The sequence below is a fragment of the Camelus dromedarius genome, chromosome 3 (assembly GCF_036321535.1).
Source record: "Camelus dromedarius isolate mCamDro1 chromosome 3, mCamDro1.pat, whole genome shotgun sequence".
NCBI lineage: Eukaryota > Metazoa > Chordata > Mammalia > Artiodactyla > Camelidae > Camelus > Camelus dromedarius.
This window is the reverse complement of record NC_087438.1, coordinates 27,293,401-27,314,626: the sequence shown is the minus strand read 5'-3', so window position 1 is coordinate 27,314,626 and position 21,226 is coordinate 27,293,401. Positions and strand designations below refer to the sequence as shown.

Below are 21,226 nucleotides of genomic sequence, written 5' to 3'. Positions count from 1 at the left end.
ATAATTTCATAATTCTAATTGTCTAATAATTTAAAATATCAAAACATAATGAAAAAACTCGAGTTCCTCAAAAGATTAAACATGAGGTTACCAAGAAATTCTACTCTGGGCATATATCCAAGAGAAATGAAAACATATACACACAAAGACGTATATGAATGCTCATGTCAGCATTATTTATAACAGCTAAAAAATGAAAACAACTCAAATGTCCATCAGCTGATGAACGGATAAATAGATATCCATACAGTGGAATGTAATTCAGCCATAAAAAAAAAACGAAGTACTGATATCTGCTACAACATGATTGAACTGCAAAAACAATTAAGTTAAAACAGCAGTCACAAGAGACCACATATTGTATGATCCTATTAATACAAAACGTCCAGAACAGACAAGTCTATACAGACCAGAAGTAGATCAGTGGTTGCCTAAGGCAGGGGATAAGGAGGTGAGTAGGTACAGGGTTTATTTTTGTGGTGATTCTTATGTTCTAAAATTAGATTTTGGTGATGATTGCACAACTGTAAATATACCAATGCCATTGAATTGTGTGCTTTAAACCAGTATATTTCTGTAAATTTGTGCCTTGACAAAGTTATCTTTTTTTAAATAACCTAAAGTTCCATCAGCAATGAGATGGATCAAATAAATTATGGTAAACCCATGCAATGGAGAACTCCACAGCTATGGAAAAAAAAAAAAAAACCTCATTGCCCTATTTGTGCCAATATAGAACAAGCTCTTTTTAAAATTGCTAGGAAACACTACAGCACACTATATAAATGGCAAGAGAAAGGGAGTGAGATTTTTCAAAAGCTAAAAATAAAACGTCAGGAAAGCAAAGTACAGAATAACGTATGTATCACGGTCCCATTTGTGTAAAAAAAAAAAAGTGCATGGACTGTTTCCTGAAAGACTGGTAACAGTTGTCTTTGGGGATGGGAGTGGGGAGATGGGATCCAGATGTGAGATTTTCTTTTCAGTATTCCCTCTTATCATTTAAAATATGTTTTACTGTATATATTTATTTTGCAATAAACTATTTTCAATCAGCTTTTTTCCCTAAAGGGAAAAGAGTAAGGGAAAAAGAAAATCCAAATCAGTAAGGCAGGAGATGCCCTGCTACCTGTGATAGATGCCAAGTGTTGTGGGCAAACAGATGCTGACCGTGCAGACCTGCCCTCAGCAGCTTACTGTTCACCTAGGAAGAAAATAAATAAATAAATGGCAGAGTAATTTATGGGAATTTTGAAGAACAGAAAGTTAGTGTAAGAATCTGCATGTGAGTGCCCTGTGTACAAATGAAAGAGCGCTCTCTGAGCAGCGTTGGTTGATGGGTGTCAAGCCTGAGGACAAGGAGAATAGGGACAGGACACTTCAAAGGGCAGATGGCTTTTCAGAAGCTGGCTTTCTGCAGAATGGTCACATGTCCGGCAATTAGCATGTTGTTTCAGGCACAAGGGGCAGTTTAGAAAACTTTTTTAAGAAACCATAGTAGAGGATGATTATGCCAGACTCTCTGCACAGAAAGAAATAAACATGCCCTCAGAGGTTTAATAAGAGCCTGTCCCATGCAGAACACAACGGTTCTAGGTTCTAGGATCGTCGATAAGTAGGGCACCTATGGTGTACTAGGTACGTACACATATTATTTCTTTTCTTTTCTTCTTAACTGAAGTACTATCAGTTACAATGTGTCAGTTTCTGGCGTACAGCACAATGTCCCAGTCATGCATATACATACATATATTCGTTTCCATATTCTTTTTCATTGAAGGTTATTACAAGATACTGAACATAGTTCCCTGTGCTATACAGCAGAAACTTTTTAAAATCTATTTTTGTATATAGTGGCTAACATTTGTAAATCTCAAACTGCCAAGTTTATCCCTTCCCACCCCCTTTCCCCAGTAACCATAAGATTGTTTACTAAATCTGCGAGTCTGTTTCTATTTTGTAGATGAATTCATAAGTGTACTCTTTTTTTCTTTTCTTTTTTTTTAGATTCCACATATGAGTGATATTCTCATAGTCACCCTGCAAGTTAGGAAGCAATAGTCCCCTTTTAACAGGCAGGGAATATAAAACCTAGAGAAGCAAAATAAACTACCCAGTGTCCTATAGCTAGTACTGATGGAGATTGGTGGTCAAGCCCACGTCTGAATGATTCCAGCACAAGTATTCTTTCCACCAAACCATCCACTTCCCATGTTGAAAAATTGCTTCTGGTGTTATTTGGGAATCAAGAAAGTGAAAGTAATGTTTGTTTGGTACCTAATGGGATGAATTTAACGATTTAAAATTAAACTTCCTGATTCTTAGTCCATTCTAAGATATCCAGCAGAAACAGGATGAGACATAACTAATTCGGGGAAAAAGTTTTAGTTTTTACATTTGGGGTGAGTAGACTGCCATGTATCAATGATGCAGCCAGATCAAGTAATAGCTAAGAACAAGAACATTTATTAAGAGCTACAGTGTGTCAGGTGCTTCTGTAAGGTGGGTGTGTATGACCGTTTCACAGATGAGAAAATGAAGACTTGGAGAAGTCATGCAACTTACCCAAAGCCCCTACTTGAGTAATAAATAATTGAAGATTAACATGAGTGGGCAATTCTGAACTCAAACCCAAGCCTGACTATCCTAGAACTTTTCATTCTTCACTCTGACTTGAAGCCACCCAAGCACAATAAAGATATAGAAGTGGCAAATATAGGCGTGTGTTCCAAGAAGTGTGGCTGTGAAGGGGAGAGGGAAAAGCAGCTGGTAACTGGAGTTGGGGACAAGGGTAAGAAAGGATATTGTTGAATTTCTTTAGAGGAAATCAAACCACATTTACAATGGGAAGTGCATCTTAAAGGATGAAATAGATGGTCCAGAGCACATAGTAAACACTTAGTGAATGTTTCTTACTTGGTGCAAGTGAAGGAGTTAGTAATTAACAAAGCAATTACTAACTAGTTAGTAATTGAATAATAAGAATGGCAGTTAGTATTGGTAAGAAGGATGTTTTTCCAGAGCATCACGGGCAAAGGAAATGAAGGAAGCAAGATGTAAGGAGGCTGTAAGTTAGAACAGAGAGTAAGTGGGTCAGGTGGAGTATTCTGCATGTTCTTAGTAAGATAAAAGGTTGGTTTATCTGTGGTGAATGAGGAAGGCATGAGTAGGGTCTGGGAATGTGGGCAGCTTTGAAACAATCATTATGGTAAATGTGATAGGACCTCAGTGAGACTCTGTCCTGAGAAAGCCCCTGTCTAGTTAAGTATAAATGACTGTGCGTGGGCAGGCAACTGCAAGGGTTCCTTCAAGTGTGCACTTAGATCATTTACACTTACTTAGGGCACAGCTCACCAGTCCCGACTCTGGAAATGCCATACAGTTGCTAGAGCTTTTCTTCCTGTTCAAATGGGCAATAGCTATATGACTACCCAGGCCAGAGAAAAGACAAGTCTGCGTTCTGAGTTACCGTCTCAATGGCTAAATCCTGGGGCAGGCACGTAATAATTCTCAAATAAATAAATGATGACCTTATATAAATGATTTCAAAATATTGCAAGTCAGGATAACTTAGTCATGATTTTATTTGTGGCAGCCCCTCATCCTTGTGTGATCATCTTGTTGTGTTTATTCGATGCCTCAGGCTTTTCAAGTGCTTTCATACATATCAGCTCATCTAATCCTTAAACCCATGTGGAGTAGTTGACATTTGACAGATGGAAAAACCAAATCATGTGGAAGTTAAATGACTTGCCAAAGACAAAGAGCTCTTCGGTGATAGAGCTGGTGGTAAAACCAAAGTTTTCTAATGTCTGGCCCAATTATAAGACTTCCCAACAAAAGCAGAATTAGAAATGCCTGGTCTAGAGTCAGAGTTTTATGGCAGTTGGGGGCAAAATGAATGTCTTTGGTTTCATACAGGAATCCATAGATTAAAAAGGCAACTGAGAACCACAACTCTAGATTTTCCTTGGCCCCCTTGGGACATGAAGGTTATAAGTACCTTCTTAGTCAAAGGTCATACAGGTCAGAAACTATGTGGGTAGAATTCCTGAGTCCTCATAGATCTTTGTGTTACAAGAGTGTTGTGATAATATCTAGAACCAGTATTCGGCAAAAAAAAAAAAAAAAACTGAAGTGCAAAGTTTGTGACATAATACAATTTCCATTTTCTAGAACATGAGTGCACGACCACACCACCGTGTTTCTTTGTTAATCATCCCCTCCTGTTTTCCCCATCCCTTCTTTCCTTCCTCCTCAGTTTCATTTTTCCATTGATAGCTTTAGATCCTGACGTAATGTCACCATTGCGGGTAGCCTGTGTTTCAGTGAACCTGAAGCCATCCTTAGGGCAGGGCCAGACAACCCCTGGGCACCACTGACTCACAAATTACTCACAGAGGTCCCTCCTGGTTGTTTCCTTCTGGAAAAATGGCCCTGGTGTTCCGTCCATCCAGGCGTGCCTGAGCAGAAGCACGTGACTTGTGCAAGGCCTCCTCTGAGCTTCCAAAAGTAAAGAGAGAAAAAAGTCTGAATCAGAGGTTGTTAACGTCCCAGATTCCTGAGAGCAGTTTCCATATTCTAGAAGGTTTTGCAGTTTCTCTCTCCTTCATTCCCAACTCTCCCCAGTTTTTCTCTAGCCAGCATGTTCCCTAACCAGAGTACAGTCAATGCTTTCTTGTTTTTGCCCTAGTCACAGTTAAAAATCATGGTTAAGAATTTTCTTATCAAAATTATTCCATCTCTTGTAGACATTCAAGTGTTACAGCTAGGCCTAAGTCAAGCTCCCTTTTGGCTTTTTGGCAAAATGCCCAGTATCTCCTTCTTGAAACCTTGAGCTCCTATTAAAAGGCCCAGGAACACAGTTCCTGAACCTGACTTGGGAAGAGAATGGGAAGCGAATTCACCTGGTTAGCTCACGGTCACCGCCATGTCCTGTACTGTCCAGGAGACTAGCTCTGCCTGCTGCTATGAGGCCCGTATTCCTGCACAATCCTGTCATTCTTCGTAGAAGAAATTCCAGATGGTCTTTTCAATTCCAGTATTTTAAAGCCAGAGACTACCAAGGCAATGCCCTCTGAGATTTGGGAGACAAGACCCATATATATGTAGATTAGAATTTTGGGTGTTAAGTCTCAAATTTCACATTACTAATTTTAATGCCACCTAAATTCTAAACTTGTTATTTCCCTTTATTTTATTTATTTCGTATCTTTTATGTCCTTTCATGATTCGATTTCATAATCCTCAATTCCAATTCACAAGACTTTTTTTTTTTCCTTCCTACATCAGTCATTAATCTTTGGAGGCCTATTTTCCACCAGCTGCTGAATGTCTGTCTACTTTCCTGCTGTCTGGTTTCAAAATCAAATTCTGAAGCATATATCCAAAGCATCGATATATCTGAATCCTTTACAGATTACTTAACAGTCTCCAGAACAAGTCGTGTCCTAATGAAACTGAAAATAGTTGTTCAAAATTGCACTAAGAGGAAAGATACCAGTTTAAAAACCTGAACTTATGGAAATGTGTTAATATGTCCATTTGACCAATAATTTCAATTTCACGACCTTGAAAACATGAGCAGAACATAGCAGAAAGGGTGCAAACCTCTTAAATCGTCTAAGGTTCAAATTCTGGCTAAGTTTGAATTCTACTTCTATTGCTTACTGACTCTCTGACCTTGGGTAGTTTTTTAACTATCAAATGGAAACTAGATAATAACATATACCCCAAAGGGGTGTTTTGAAAAATTAAATAAAATTACATATGCAAACTGCCTAAAATGGTGCCTGGCAAAAAGTCAGTGATTTATTAATGTTATTGTCATTAATCTCAGAAAATTCCTGTAAGTTTATTGTTTCTGTTTCTTCTTTATTTGCTTTACTATAATTAAAAATCCATCTCATTCTTTCCATCACATCAGACTAGATTTTTGCTTTTGAGAATTCCAGTATTAGTAATTATATTTTGGTATATTTTATAGAGTCCACAGTAAGAATTTAGAGCCAATCATATTATAGTATGTTTTTAGAGCCAATCATATTATAGTAAGTTTTTTTTTAACTTTTTTTAACTTTTTTTTGCTCCCTGAAAAACAAAGATGCTTTTCTTTAGACTTATTTTGTATACATGCAAATATAGTCCTTGTTGTATTTGAAGGTAACCACGGATTTTGCAAAGCAAAATATTCCACTGCTAAACACGACTGCAACGTAGGAAGACTTCAGCACTTGTTCTCCCAGGCTTAGTGAGGAGCAAGACACTTACAGAGTTGAGTGTCTCATGAAGCCTGTTAAATTATCTCTTGACAGTTTTCCAAAGATGATAATAATTTTTTAAAAAATCCAGCAATCCCTCTCCATCTCCCAGCCCTGCTTCCCTCTGGTTTTGGTGCACCATCAGGTAAGCCCGCTGGGGGTGGCTGCCAGAGTTCCAGGAGGCCTCCTTGGAGACCCAGACTCAGTGGAAGAGCAGTCACATCGCTTTCTGGGCAGCTTGAGTTATTTCAGCAGGGGAGGGGAGCAGATGTCAGGCAGGCAGAGGAGCAGGGGCACACCACAGATGCCCCGTGAGGAAGTCTCGTAAGCCTGCGTCAAGATGAAACGGTAGCACATGGGTTTCAGGATAGGTCAGTTTTCAGAGTTTCCAGTTCATCATTCCCCAAACCTACATCTAATTTCTCACCTTCAGGCCTTACATCACTCTCCTGTGGCGATGCCTCCTGACTGTCAAAACCTTTTCCATGAAAAGATAAGTCACAAATGACTAGTAGACAGTTCTTCTTCTGTTTGGGCAACGGTTTATAAATATCCATTTACAGTGGCTTATTCTCTGTGTACAGCTTTCATATCACTTCTGAATCTATCAAACCGTATTGAATTAAAATAACACAAACCATATAAATTAAAATAACAAGATGTCATTTTCTCCTGTCGAATTCACTAGAATTTTTAATGTTTATTCTATAATAAACAAAGTAAGTAATAATAGCTTATTAGGCAAATGGTGCTGGGACATTGATAAATGATTTAAGAACAACAACAACAAAAACTCCATAAAAATAAATCCCGGGGGGAGGGAAATAGCTCAATGGTAAAGCCTCTGCTTAGCACGCACAAGGTCCTGGGTTCAATTCCCAGTACCCACGTTAAAAAAAAAAAAAAAAAAGATCCTGATCCCACACCTAATTCTAAAAGAAATTACTGATAGTTTTACAAAGTTAAATGTGAAAAAATGAATCCAAAGAGAAGTAGGAGGAAATATAAGGTTAATAATTATGTGTGTTCTCAGGGTAGGGAAGGCTTTCCTAAACATAAGTCTAATGATAGAAATTATACATAAAAGAATTTATTAACTGAATTAGAGAAAAAGGAGTAAGTCCTATATATCAGAAAAAAATTTAACTTTATGACAAAAATGAACTGGACAAAATATTTCTAACATAACCGTTATCAATTGGAAATTTTTATTTATCAGATTCACAAGGGAACTAATTCTCCCTATCTTAAGCCCCCAAAAACAGCTGCCAAAAGAGAAAATGATTTATTCCTGTGAGAACTGTGCCTGGCAAGGAAGGTTACAAGTCAAGTGTGCAAGGACTAAGCAGTTTTTAAAACTCCAAGAGGACTGTGATAGTGAGGAGAGAGCATGAAGAGAGGGTAATATTTTTAGTAATTACCATAAGCAAAAAACTTTGGAAAGAGGCAGAAATATCTAAAAGGAATCAGAAAGGGACAGATTGGGATTTCAAAATGTAGAATAGATAAACAAGATTATACTGTATAGCACAGGGAAATATATACAAGATCTTGTGGTAGCTCACAGTGAAAAAAAAATGTGACAATGAATATATATATGTTCATGTATAACTGAAAAATTGTGCTCTACACTGGAATTTGACACAGTATTGTAAAATGATTATAACTCAATAAAAATGTTAAATGAATAAATAAATAAATAAATAAATAAATAAATAAATAAATAAAAGAAATTAGAAAGCTTTTCCTATACTGTATAAATAGAGAAAAAGCAACAGGAAATGGAGTAGAGAAGTGGTTGCCAGGGGCTGGGGTGATGGGAAAAAAAAAAAGGGAGAGGTGGTTAGTCAAGGGTAGAAACTTTAATTGTAAGATGTATAAAATCTGAGGAACTAAAAAGTAAACCTTGGTGACTACAGTTCTCTATTGTTTAATTGAAGTCTGCTAAAAGAGTGGAACTTAAATGTTCTCACCATCCCCACCCCCAAAAAAAGGTAAATATGTGAGGCGATAGAGTGTTAATTAACTTGGTGGGGGAATCTTTTGTATGTATATCAAATCATCACATTATATTCTTAAAATGTCTTACAATTTTATTTATCAATTATAGCTCATTAACTGGGTGGGGGAGGAAATGGAACATTTAAAATGCCATGTCCATAATACTCAAATAGTATTAAACTCCTTAAAGCATTAATTCAATTTAGAATGCATTTCCTACATGTTTGTATTTAAAATCCTCATTTCTGCATTCTTGGAATAGCCAGTTCTTGTATTTTGAAGATTAGTTTTAATTCACAATATTTTTTGCTTTGCTTCTTAGGTACCAGCAAAGGCCAAACATCTTACTCAACAATGTCCCTGCCACCGCCTCCACCATCCCATCTGGCCAGCCAACCACCATTGCCAGCATCTTACCCAACACAATCACCAGTTCCAAGTCTACCTCCCAGAAACATTAAACCTCCCTTAGATCTCAAGTAAGCAAAAGATTATCTTGCTATTTCTTTGTCAATCTCTTGCCATGGATTTTCAAACTATGCTTGGCTGAATGCAGAGGGTTCCATGGTAAACTGATGGAGCCACAAGGGGGGCGGTTGGCAGGGAGAAGGAAGGATGGAGCAGGCTGCTCTCACACCTCCATACCCTTGAGCAACTGTTATTTATTTGTTTTTAATGGTGGTTTTCTCCATAAGAGTTCATTTGAAGACAATTTCCAATGCCTGTTTAGAAGTTCTGAAGCATTCTTCAGGTCAGCACCACCGTCTCCTTCACCATCATGTCATCATTATCACCAGCACCAACAACAACACCGTTATCATCATCACCATTATCATTACCACCAATATCATCATCACTGTCATCATCACCATCACCACCACCATTATCATCACCAACACCACTACCACCACCATATTTTACTGACCACCTATGATGTTCTAGGCACTTCACATAAGTAATCACTATAGCCTTATGGACTGGAGACTGTTGTCATCATTTCACAGATGAGTAAATGGAACTTTACAAACTTCACAGAGGCTAAGTAACTTCTCCAAGATCACACAGAATGTATATTGCAAAGGTGAGCCAATTGTCAGTCTGAATCCAAAGTAAATGCGTGCTTTTAACCACTCTGCTAAATAACCTCCTTTAAGTAAAAAATGCAGGTTTTCTCTGAATCTTCAGATTTTTGGCTGTATATTTAAAAACTATGAAACACTTATTCAAGCCCACTCTCACTTTTCTTTGATTGTACTTTTTAGAAATGTCAAAACTGTATGGGCTATTATATATGGGCTCTTTATCCATGACTTACCAGAATAGGTGCTTGAGGAAAAAGCAAGCAGAGGTTGGAATGGAATGAAATGTTGTTTCAAAAAGAAATATTCAGACAAACATACCTCCTTACAGATCACAGTAGGTCTTCCCTCTGTTGCTTTGCGTGATTCTCCTTGACCACAAATAAGTAGGATCCCCAAAATATTGAGCTACAGTTTCTTTTTCCTTCACTTCAGTCCCCTACCAGATGGATGTTCGTTACATTTAAAGTACTTAATATCCATAATCCATATAATAGAATCTATTAATGTCAATATCTGATTGACAGCTTTCCTTTGATGCTGTTGATTACAATTTAGACTAGGGGTTGAAAACAACTTGACATGGATAGCTACCACTATGCTTCACTTTATTATGCTTTTTTGGGAGGAGGAGCGTGGATTAAAGGCATAACTCCAACTAACTAGAAGGTGTTAGAGCAGCTTAGTGGCTACTATCTTATATAAAACCTGCATTGTGCATTTATCTTAACCGCATGCCTTTCCAGGCATTTGAGTTTATGACATCCAGTTACCAAATACAGGTGTAAGCCATCTGCCTACAAACACATAAGTGCCGAATAAATATTTGTGTCATTTGTTTCTATATACACTTGATTTCTGTGTAAATTACTTTCCTTTCATATGTATTAAATCGTGTGTCTTCTTCCTAATTTTTTTCCTATTCTGATGAATTTGACCCATTAGATTTTAACCTTAGTACTTTGGAACTTTATCACATGACTCTATCCCAGCTACTAGCTCCCAGGAGGCTTCAGAATCCTGTCTAATTCTAGAGAGAAATTTCAATAAATACCTTGAGCATGAGTTCCTGATCACTCATAAGATATAAAGACTAGTAACTATTTGATTGAAGAAATGGAGAGGAGGAGTATTTGGCACGAGTCCTACTATCTGGGGAGCCCTCTAGACCACCCAGATGTTTAATGATCCACTCAATGGACACATGGGTCTCAATGTATGGTGGTACTCGTGGCTAAGATTTACCGCAGTCACACTCTTCTTCTGAACCTGGGAGTAGACAAAGTCAGACTGCTCCTTCCTCCAGCTACAAAAATGCAATACATGTATAATGTTGCATCCGAAGGAAGCCCATTAGAGGCAGCTTTTTGCTGAGATCTGGCACCTACACACCTACCTTCTGCCTAGCAACTACCAAAATACCCAGACTTCTGAAAGGAACGCGGGTATTTACCATAAGTCACGTGGTTTGTACAGTCCAAGCACAGCAAAGGACTCATCATTAGGCAACTTTTCCTATCCATTCAGGGAATGCTTTAGGAGCTGAGTTCCCAGATACAAGCTGACAGCCAATCTTGATAGCAGATTCTTTTAAAAAGAGCAGCTTCAGGCCTGCTCTGTTAACTCTTTCCTGTAAACCTCTTCCCTTAGAATCCATTGTGATAAAGCGAGGGCTAAAAATTTAGCAGGAAGAAAGCATTTCAAAAACAGTCCTATAACCTGGACCGAACATCGTATGGATGTTGGTCAGTTTCCCACCTTTGCAGGAAAGTTGAAAAGGGCCTGCTAACCAGCCAAGCTCAAATTCTTACTTGTAATATTGTTTTCATAAGAAATTAGTAAAAGCCACCAACTGTAGTAAACTTTACTTCATTCCTATTTCCTTTTTATTGAGAACTCCTAATTAGAAGGTCTGATTCATCTTAGAGTCACCAACTCCTCAAAATGCACACTCTCCAAACAAAAAAGGTGGAAAGAAACCAGAATCTTAAATGTTACATTGCCTAGATAAGCTAGAGTTGGAGTATCTGAAAGTTAATTGTCAGATGGGGAGAACACAGAGAATGAAAGCTAAGGGACATCTATAACATTTTTTTTCCCCAAAAAGTAAAAATGTGATGTATAGTGAAAGACATTCAAGCTCCCATCAGAGAGCTCAAGGAAAATCCGAAATGAAGAAATATGTGGGTTGGAAACTTTTGCCCAAGTAGGGGAAGCTAGATAAAACACAAAGAGGAAATGAAAGTAAAATGGGTCTTGATATTCAGACTTACAAATTTATATTTCATGTGAGAGGGAAATTTATGGGATGATCTTTAGGTAAAATTGTGAAAGATGAGTGTTTCTGTGTTTTTCCTTATACTACCAGCCTTCCAAACTCACACATGGGTGTTCCCAGGTGCTCCCTCTGCATCCTGCAAACGTGGCTCCTCCATCCCCCACCGCAAATCACTGGCCACGCTCGGGTCAAGATCTAATAGGTTTTTTTAATTCATGCAATAATTAATAGTAATCATCCCCTACTTTGTGTCTTTCTAGTAAGAATTCAGGGAATATCAGAGAACAAAATAAAGATGGTTGCCCACATAAAACAGGGGGTGAGAGGCACAAGGAATAAAAATAATAAACAGGTAAAGGATATAGTATGTTAGGAACTATCAAGGGCTCTGGGAGAAAACAGAGCAGGGTTAGGTGGTGTCGTTTGAGGGTAAGCTGGGGACAGCATGTTGCAACTTCTAAAGAGAGAGGTGGGGGTAGCTCCCTTTATGGGAAGTTATGCTTGAGCAAAGACTCAAGGAAGTGAAGGAGTTAGGTATGCAGATATCTGGAGGAAGACCATTCCAGAACGTTCAAGGACCCGGAAGCAGGGAGCCTGGGCTGGAGTAGATGAACAAGAGAAGGATAGTGGAAAACACTCAGCTCGTGCAGGACCCTGCAGGTCACGACAGAGGCCGTGGCTCTTATCCTAAGTGAAACGGGAAGCACTGAAAGAGCCTGAGCAGAGCAGTGAAGTTTTCTGACTTATGTTTTATAAATATCACCTGAACAGCAGTCTGAAAAGAGACAGGAGGCAAACATTGAAGAAGGGAAGCCAGTTAGGCAGATAATGCAGAAATGCAAGCAAGATGTGGAGGTGGCTCTAACTAGGATGGCGCAATGGAGGTGGTGAGAGGGGTCTGGATTATGGACATATTTTAAAGGTAAAGACAACAGAATTTGGATTTGGGGTATGAAAGAAAAAGGGGACCCAAGGTGGCTTCAAGGTTTTTGGGCCTGAGTAACTGCAAGGATGATGTTTCCATCAACTGAAATGGGAGAGGCTGAAGATGAGCAGGTTTGGGGCTGGGGACGGTCAGGAGGGCCTGGCTATGTTAAGCATGTGGTGTCTCTTAAACATCCAAGTCTTGGAGTTGTTGAGGAGGCAACTGGGGATAAGAAATGAAGAGTTTGGGAATGGATTCTGGGTTAAAAATAACATATTTGAGCATCAGGGGCATATAAATCCATACTTAAAACCACGAGACTGTTAAGATCACTAAGGAAGTGAGTAGAACTAGAAAAGAACCGAGCCCTGGGGCACTCGAACTCTCCTAGGCCTGGGAGAAGAAAACTCAGTAAAGGAGAATAAAAAGGAGCAACCAAGAAAGTAGGAAAAACCCCGAGTGTAGTGTCCTGGAAGCCAAGTAAAGACCTAATTACCGGGAGGAGACAGTGATCAGCTGCTAAAGGCCAAATAAGTGAGAAGCGTGGAGGTCAGCGTGGGTGATGTGTGGGGAGTAGCTGGGTTACAGCCTGACTGCAATAGCTTTACAAGCGCCTGGAAGGAGAGGAAATGGAAAGAGCAATTACAGACGACTGTTTAAAGGAGAAAAAGGAAGCCAAAAAAATGGGGCAGTAACTGGTGAGGAAAGTGGAATTGAGATTTTTTTTTTTAAGATGGAAGAAATAACAGCATGTTTGTATGCTTGTGGGAGAGACAAGCAGGAACGAGGGGGAAATGATGGGGAGAGGGGAGAATTCCCAGAACCAAGGACTAGAACAACCAGTAACTAGCGCTCAGGTGAGGGAGGGACTGGCTTCCCAAGGGCATAAATGACCGATAAGGCTCACAGTTCTTCGGGGTGGAGAGCCTGTATTGCTTAAGGCAAGAAACTGAATCTCTCATTGGGATCAAAGAAAGAATTTCAGGAGATAGCGTGGCCTTGATCACCTGCCTGCTTCCCAGAAGTCACTGGTAATTATGTCATGCAGGTCAGGATGCCTTAAGAATGTGAAGGATTGGAGGCAAGTGAGAATTGGAAATAATAAACATCTTTAAACAAAAATAGTTGAGGCTGAAGTTATATCGTATTTTAAATTGTATCGTTTCCCCACCTAGTGGTCAGAAATCAGCTAGTTCCCTTTTCAGCTCTTTCACTCAGATGTCGAAAGACGAATGGACCGAAAGGGGTCAAAAGGGCTTGTTTATCATTTTCAGGGTTCAGATCAACATCTTTAGGGTAACTCACTTCTTGGTACCATTTTTTAAAATGACTTATAATTTTAACAGTATAATTCAGAACCAATGGCTGAATATTTTGGTATACAAAATAAATTACATTGTTGTTAATAGTAATGAAACAGGAAACAGGAAGTAAGAAGAAATAATAAATAATGGAAGTGACTCAGGCTGGAAAAGGAATGGTTAAACAGTTTTTACCCTGCTGTCGTTCTTAGTGTAAGGTATTTTATTTTCTGACTGTAAAATTAGAGGATAAGTAAGAATTTACCATTATAACCTTTTTAATAATTAGAAATGCTTAACATTTTCCAGAATTTGAGACTTGCCATATCAGTGGTGCATTCCCAGACAGTCTTACCTAAGTCCATGTGGAAAGCATTGGCTTAAACAAGTCATAGTTTTATCACTCCTCATGCATTAAATACCAGAAGACGTGTTCCAGGGAAGAGTTCAAGGGATTTCCATTCTCAGTGAGGGCAGGTTTAGAACAAAGTTTTGTGTGTCACTTAGATTTCCTCCTTCTTCTTTAAAACATTAACTGACAATGTAAAAGCTAAAGTCATGAATAAAGGTCGTGAATAGCAAATAAGTATAAAAGTCAACAGCTTCACATCTTTAAAATTCAGGAAATAGAGCTCTGATAGCTTTATAAACATGACAGTCGTGAGAGTAAATCAATTTTGCTTTCCCTATTTAATTCTGCACACTAAGGCATAAAAACAAAGAGCTATGGTGGAAGGCTTTCTCGAATAGACATATTATTGTAACAGCTTATAAGCTTCCTTTTCTTCCTTACCAGCTCCCTCTGCTTATTTTTCTATGACTTGCTTGTGACTAGTTTTGTTGTTTGTCTCTTTATCTCTACTTGGAGCTTTTCTCAATGCTTTTTTTTTTTGAGCAGTTGGTGACAGTTTGATCTGAGTCTATGCATGACATTACCTATGTCTCCCCCTCATCTTTCTCCGTTTTATTCTTCACTATTATTCCTATTCTTAACACTATTTCATATTTAGTGAATATTTTAACATTTTACATACGGTGAAGTCAGACGTATACAAAATTAACTAAAATGTATATGCCATAATGTTGGGTCCATGAATAAATGTGAACATGCAAACATTACCCACAAGCAATAAATGGTTTGCGTTAAAGTGCAGACACACATTGAACGTGCTATGCAGAGACCCTTCCTTTTGCAAATATCTATTATTCATCCAGTGTTTCAGGAAGTAAACTGCAAGACCAGTAGTCTTTTTGACTTAATATTCCTTTTCAAAAGTGATAATAAACAATTCACTTTAGGAATAAATGTTAGTTTCTTAGTACTACTAGGACATCATTTATTTATCCAAAAAAAAATCAAAGTCCTGTACCTAACAGGAGTTACTCTAATAGCTTCCTAAAAATGGCAGTCATAGAACTAAATTAACAAAGTGATCATCTCTTTCTTCAAAGGGCTTATGGTCTAGCAGGAGGAAGAGAGACCTGCAAGCGAGTCCTCTGTAGTCATAGTAACACGGGACCATCACTATGGTGGAGCCATGTATGACATGTGGAGGCAGCAACTGTGTGAGCTTGGGGGAGTTGGGGATAACTTCACAGAGGAGCGGGTGTTTAAGAAGAAGCTTATAGATTAAGGAGAGCCACAAGCAGGGGATGATGATGAGGAAGGATCATTCCAGAGAAGGGAAACAGCATGGGCTAAGCATGGAGGAACGAGAAACCAGGGAGTATTCAGAGAATAAGTAAATTAATTCAGTATGAATATGTGAAGATGATGTTAGAAGAGGAAATATGCCAAATAAATCTGCAAAAGACCAGGGCTGATCTTAAGAACCTATAAACCTTGAAAATGACTGTCGATGTTATTCTGTAGAATGTCACTGTATTTTGAAGTCTAAAGTATTTACATCTTGTGCTTTTAATTAATATTCATTAAAGTTAATAATGCAAAGTCCTAATTTAAGTACTTAAATTCACATAATATAACTTAGTATACCCTATTTCTACATCTAGTAGTTTTTATTAAATAAAAATAATTCAGGGGGATCTTTGATTAATGATTGGACAACTCAGACTAAATTCTTGCAAATCAATAGTTATATTTATAATAAATTTAGGTAATTAAACTCCCTTACACCTTTTACATTTCATGTATAAATTTATATGAATTTTATTTTTAAGCATTTCCAATACTTCACTGAACAAATTTAATAACTCCACCAAGGAAAACCCTCCCAAGAACATAAATGAGTCTTCTAAGTCTATTAAACCACATCCGGTTCTCTTAAATATTCGACCTGCATTTGCAATTGGATTTTTCTTATACTTTTTAAGGAACATAATTTATTTTGAAAAATTTTAAGCATATGAAAGGCAGGGAGAGTAGTATAATGAACCCCATTTCCCCTTCCCCAACTTCAACAATTATAAACTCATTACCAATCTTGTTTTTCATCTGTGCCCTACCTACTTCCCTCTTCTCATATTATTTTGAAACTAATACCAAACATCATATAATTACACCCATAAATATTTCAGTCAGTATCCCCGAAATTAGACTGTATGTATTCATATAAAACAGCACGTCGTTGTTCAAATTTCCAATAGTCTCTTAAATCATGTTGGTTTTTTGTTTGTTTGAATTAGAATCTAAGCAAAGTCTATAGCTTGTCTGTTTTGTAATCCTTTTTCAAGCTATAGGTTCACCCTCTATTACTTTCTTTTTATTTATTGAGACTTATTTGTTGAACAAATCACGTTGTTTGGGGGCATTATTGTTGCCCACAGTCTAGACGGTGCTGATTGCTCCTCGTAGCACAGCTTATGTGGTCCCGTTCCTCTGCGTTTCCTGCAAATTGGTAATTGGATATAGAGGGGGGCTTGATCAAATTTAGTTCTATTTTTTTAATTAATTAATTTGTTTACTTAGGTAAGACTCCTTCCTAGGTGATGGTGTATTCTTTCATTAGGAGCTCCTGATTTTGGCTGATTCTCTTCTGTGAGATCATCAGCCTCTACACTCAGCCCTTAGAGTCCTTGCTTTTCAACCAAAATGATAAAGCCTAACTCACAAATTTTTAAATGATGTGACACAGAATATCCAACTGAATATCTACTGTAACAAATCTTCTTAAATACTACAAATACTGAAAGTATTGTACGCACATATATTGTCCCAATGATTAGAAAATTTATTTCACAGATTTTTGTACCATGGGTTTGAATTACTTCATTGTTTCTGTATTTAATTCTGAATCTTCCAAGATCTAAAAAGGCTCATTAAGAAAAACAAATGTCATGTCAAGATCAATCTAACTGGGTCTTTACATTTAACTAAACAATAAGATGTATATACACACACACACACACACATATGTTAAATTTTAAATGCTCAATTTTTTTAAAGTGAGTTTATTAGATAACAGTTTATGATCACATATGTTTATCATCTTGGGTGGAAACTGAGACATGCATGTCCATGGCAATTCTTCCTGAGTCACAAGTGTACCCACTAAGCCCTTTTTTATGGTCTCAGTGATAACAAGGCACTTCCAGTTCACATTCTTTCTTTCTTTTTTTTTTTTTTTTCCATAGAGGTACTGAGGATTGAACCCAGGGACTCATGCATGCTAAGCATGCGCTCTACCACTGAGCTGTGCCCACTGCTCCGCTGCCCCCCATATTCTTTAAACAATGATAATTTTGCAGTTGGCATCTCCTGGGTTTAAGTAACACTCTTTCTTAATTCTTTAAGTGGCTACAGTATTGAATATGACATTGACAGAATCATATTTCAGTCGCTTTGGCAGCAGTGTGAAGGAGGGACTGTAAGGGTAGAAAAGATGAAGAGTAATTCTCATCATTGGAGACTGTTCAGACGGCCCCTGTAAAAGTCCACATGAGAGACGACAGAGTCCTGGTCTTGTGTCTAGCAGGACAGAGGAGAGAAATGGAAGGAGAAGTGAATTATAGGTGACGTTAAATATGCAGAACTTGATTGATTTGATGTGGGACTGAAGAACAGTGAGAAATAATGGATGACTTGAGGCTTAGGAGGATATGTGAATTGTGGTGTGGTTCACCGAGGTAAGAAACCTAGTAGGAAAAACAGGTTTAGGCTGGGATAAAACAGGGGAAACCTCAGCTTCTGGGATGTTAATATAGAGCCGGCAGTGGGACATACAAATAAAGATCGATAGGTAGATGGATAGGTAGATAGATAGATAGATTGACAGATTGATAGATAGATGGATAGATGAGTCTGAAACTCAGAAGGGAGGCCTGTGTTAGAGATTTCAGTATGGAAGTCACCAACATTAAGATAGGATGTGAAGCTATGGGGGTGTATGAGGCCATTTAGGGGCAAATGTAGAGTGAAAAAAAAAAAATGAGGAAGCCAAGACCAGAACACAAACGAACACTATCCCTTAAAGGGGAAGTCAGAGAAAATTAACCCGCAGAGGAAGTTGTGGGATAGTGACCAGAGAGACAAGAAGTCAGCCAGGAGAGATTTCTCATGGAAACAGAGGAGGATCAAAAAAGGCAAAATGGCCAATACTGTTAAGGGCCAGAAGCAATGAAGTAAGATGCAGGCTGAGAAGTGTTTAGTGGATTTGGTAATTAAGTCTTCTAAGAGTGGTTTCAGTGAAGGATTGCCAGTAGAAGCCAGATTGTTAGTCAATAAAGAAATGAGTGAGAGGAGAGGAAGTCAAGTTGGTGAATATGGACAGCTTTCTCTACTTTGGCTGGGAAAAGGAGGATGATCTTTTCGTGATGTGGAGGATTTAGAAAGGTCAAGAGAAGTGTTGGTCCTTTATGAATGAGTCACTTGGGCTGAGGGAGAAAACGAGACTGAGATGTTTAAGGATGGGGAGTGAAAAAAGAGGAACAAAATAATAATAATAAATAATATGCTGACACACAAAAGGGAATAAAAGGAGTGACATAACCAATAATTCAGATAGGATTCAGAACACAGGTGGAGAAGAACTTAGGGGGAGGTAAGGAAAGGAATCACTGTAGATAAGTTTGTGGATTAAAGGAATGTATTTTCTTAAGAGAGTCTGTCCCCAATAACTGCTCTTTTACCAGTGAAATAAGAAACAAGATCATCTGTTGATAGGGGAGAGGAGAGGAATAGAAGATTTGAGGGAAATAGTGAAGGTTTTGAATAGCCTTTGAGAAGGATGATGCAAGAGAGGGTTGACTAGATAAACAGTGTAATGCTATTCTAGAAGAGTGCTCGGGTACAGCTGATATTGAATGCTAATTATTTGTAATATCCAGAATCAGTAAAATGGCAATTTTCCCCAGCTATGCTAATCAACCTAACACTAAACATAGAAAATATAGATGCTCCCATAAATCATTAAGGACTTGTGGGGCCTAAGTATTTACTGATAAGAGCAGTTGGAGTGAATGGTTTGGAATGAAGCACCTTGGAGTCCAAGTCACAACTGATAGAAGCGAAGCCGGGTGGAGAACATCTGGAAAAGGTGAAGGAGTCAGGATGAGAACTAGTGCTCTTTGGTGTCTGTACCACAAGACCATCATATGCCTTCAGAACCCCAGAACTGACTTACTGATATACTGCCATTGTAACAGAAAATATTACTGCCCTGGAGCAATGGATTAATTGTAGGCGTTCACTTTGAATGTGCTGTACTCAAGCTCCCCGATTCTCCATTTTTTTTTCTTTTGCAGCAGTAGCAGCATAAACATAAGGCTAACACCTATTCCTTTGACTTCTGAAGTTTTAAATCAGAGCAGATATGAAAGAGAAAAGAATTCTCCAAGAATGATCCTTTTATTCATTTTTCTTTTTCATTGTAAGCTGAGTGTCTACTTGTCCATTTTCACTTTTTCTTTTTTGTTTTCAGAAGCTCTGTTAATGAAGACAATCAAGATAATGTCATGCACTCTGATGGTAAGTGACTAAAAGATGTTTATTAATTTGTTACCTCAGATATAGAAGTTTGAGTTAATTATTCTCATAGGGTTATTAATGGGTAATTATCATCATTAGTCCATGTAAGACCCCTCTCTTGTTTTACTTATTTGTTTATTCCCTTTTATCTCCATGAACCAACCCTTTTCCTTCCTTCCCCTTACCAGAGACATATACTCTAGTATAATTAATGTGTATGTGTCTTTTGTATGTATTCTTTGCATATATTCCTTGTATGTGTACGTATATATTTCAATTTACATGAACAGTATATTGTAGCTCACTCTGGTCTTTCTTTTTTTTATACTCCGCATAATGTGGTTTTGAGGATCCATCCATGTTGGATATGTACATTTAATTTGTTTCTGTTAACTGCTGCACAGCACTCCATGATATGCATTCACGTTTTACCTCCAACTCACTGGCACCACAAATAATAATTCATTGCACCTTCTTGTTCATATCTCCATCTGGACCTCTGAGAGACTTTCTTTCAGATGTATATCCAGCAGTAGAATGGCTGCTCCTAAGTTATGGAGTATTCATTTTGACTGAATAAGACTAGGGTGCTCTCCAGAAGAGCTGCGTCTGTGTATACGCCCATCACAGGGCTTGAAGATGCCGAGAGGCCTGCCTTTCACCAGTGCATGGTATTATGCAGCCTTCCAGTTGTTTCCAGCCCTATGTGTATAAAATGATGTCCCATTTCATTTTCATGTCTCTGCCTGCTATTGAGTTTGAGTACTTGATTTGTTTATTAGCCCGTGTGGTTTCCTGTTCTGTACATTGCAGGTCCCTATCCTTTGACCATGTTTTTCCTTGGGATTGGTATCGTTTTCTGGTTGACTTGCAGGAGTTTGTTTGTATTCCAGGTATTAATCCTATGTCAGTTGCAGACAATGCAAATATCTTCTCTCTTAGTCCATGCTGTCCTTCACAGAGCAGAAATAAATTTTGATATAATCAAATTCATTCATTTTTACTTTGTAACTTATTTATGCTCTTTAAGTTTTATTTAAGAAATCCTAGCCCTAGGACATAAAAATAACATCTTCTATTTTCTTCTATGAATGTTTTCCCTTAATTTTAGGTCATTGATCTCTTTGCAGTCCACCTTTGAGGATTTAGTAGAAATTGAGATTTGTTTTTGTGTGTGTGAAGCCAGTTTTCCCATTACTATACTCTGAAATCTACCCTTTACTCATTAATTTATAGTGCCACCTTTACTATATTAACTCTGTTGGTGTGTTTCTGTTTTTGCATACATAGGTGTGTTACTGTGTGCATTACGTGTGTGTGTATATTTGTGTATATGTAAATTTGTGGATCTGTCTCTGGGCTCTCTGCTCCAGGTCTGTTTGTTCCTAAATCAACCACACTGCTTTTATTATTATTGTTTTAGCTTATGTCTTAATACCTTGTAATTTGTTGATAT

At 38.0% G+C, this 21,226-nt stretch overlaps 1 protein-coding gene across 3 annotated transcripts in view; it reads left to right on the top strand.

Annotated features, from left to right (window-relative positions):
- Positions 1-21,226, top strand: part of FYB1 (FYN binding protein 1) — a 139,396-nt gene that overhangs the window by 85,803 nt on the left and 32,367 nt on the right. For all 3 annotated transcript variants that reach the window (XM_064480258.1, XM_011000633.3, XM_011000641.3), the window contains 2 exons: positions 8,584-8,740; positions 19,724-19,770. In XM_064480258.1, the coding sequence (XP_064336328.1) occupies positions 8,584-8,740; positions 19,724-19,770 (204 nt within the window). The remainder of the gene's footprint in view (positions 1-8,583; positions 8,741-19,723; positions 19,771-21,226) is intronic.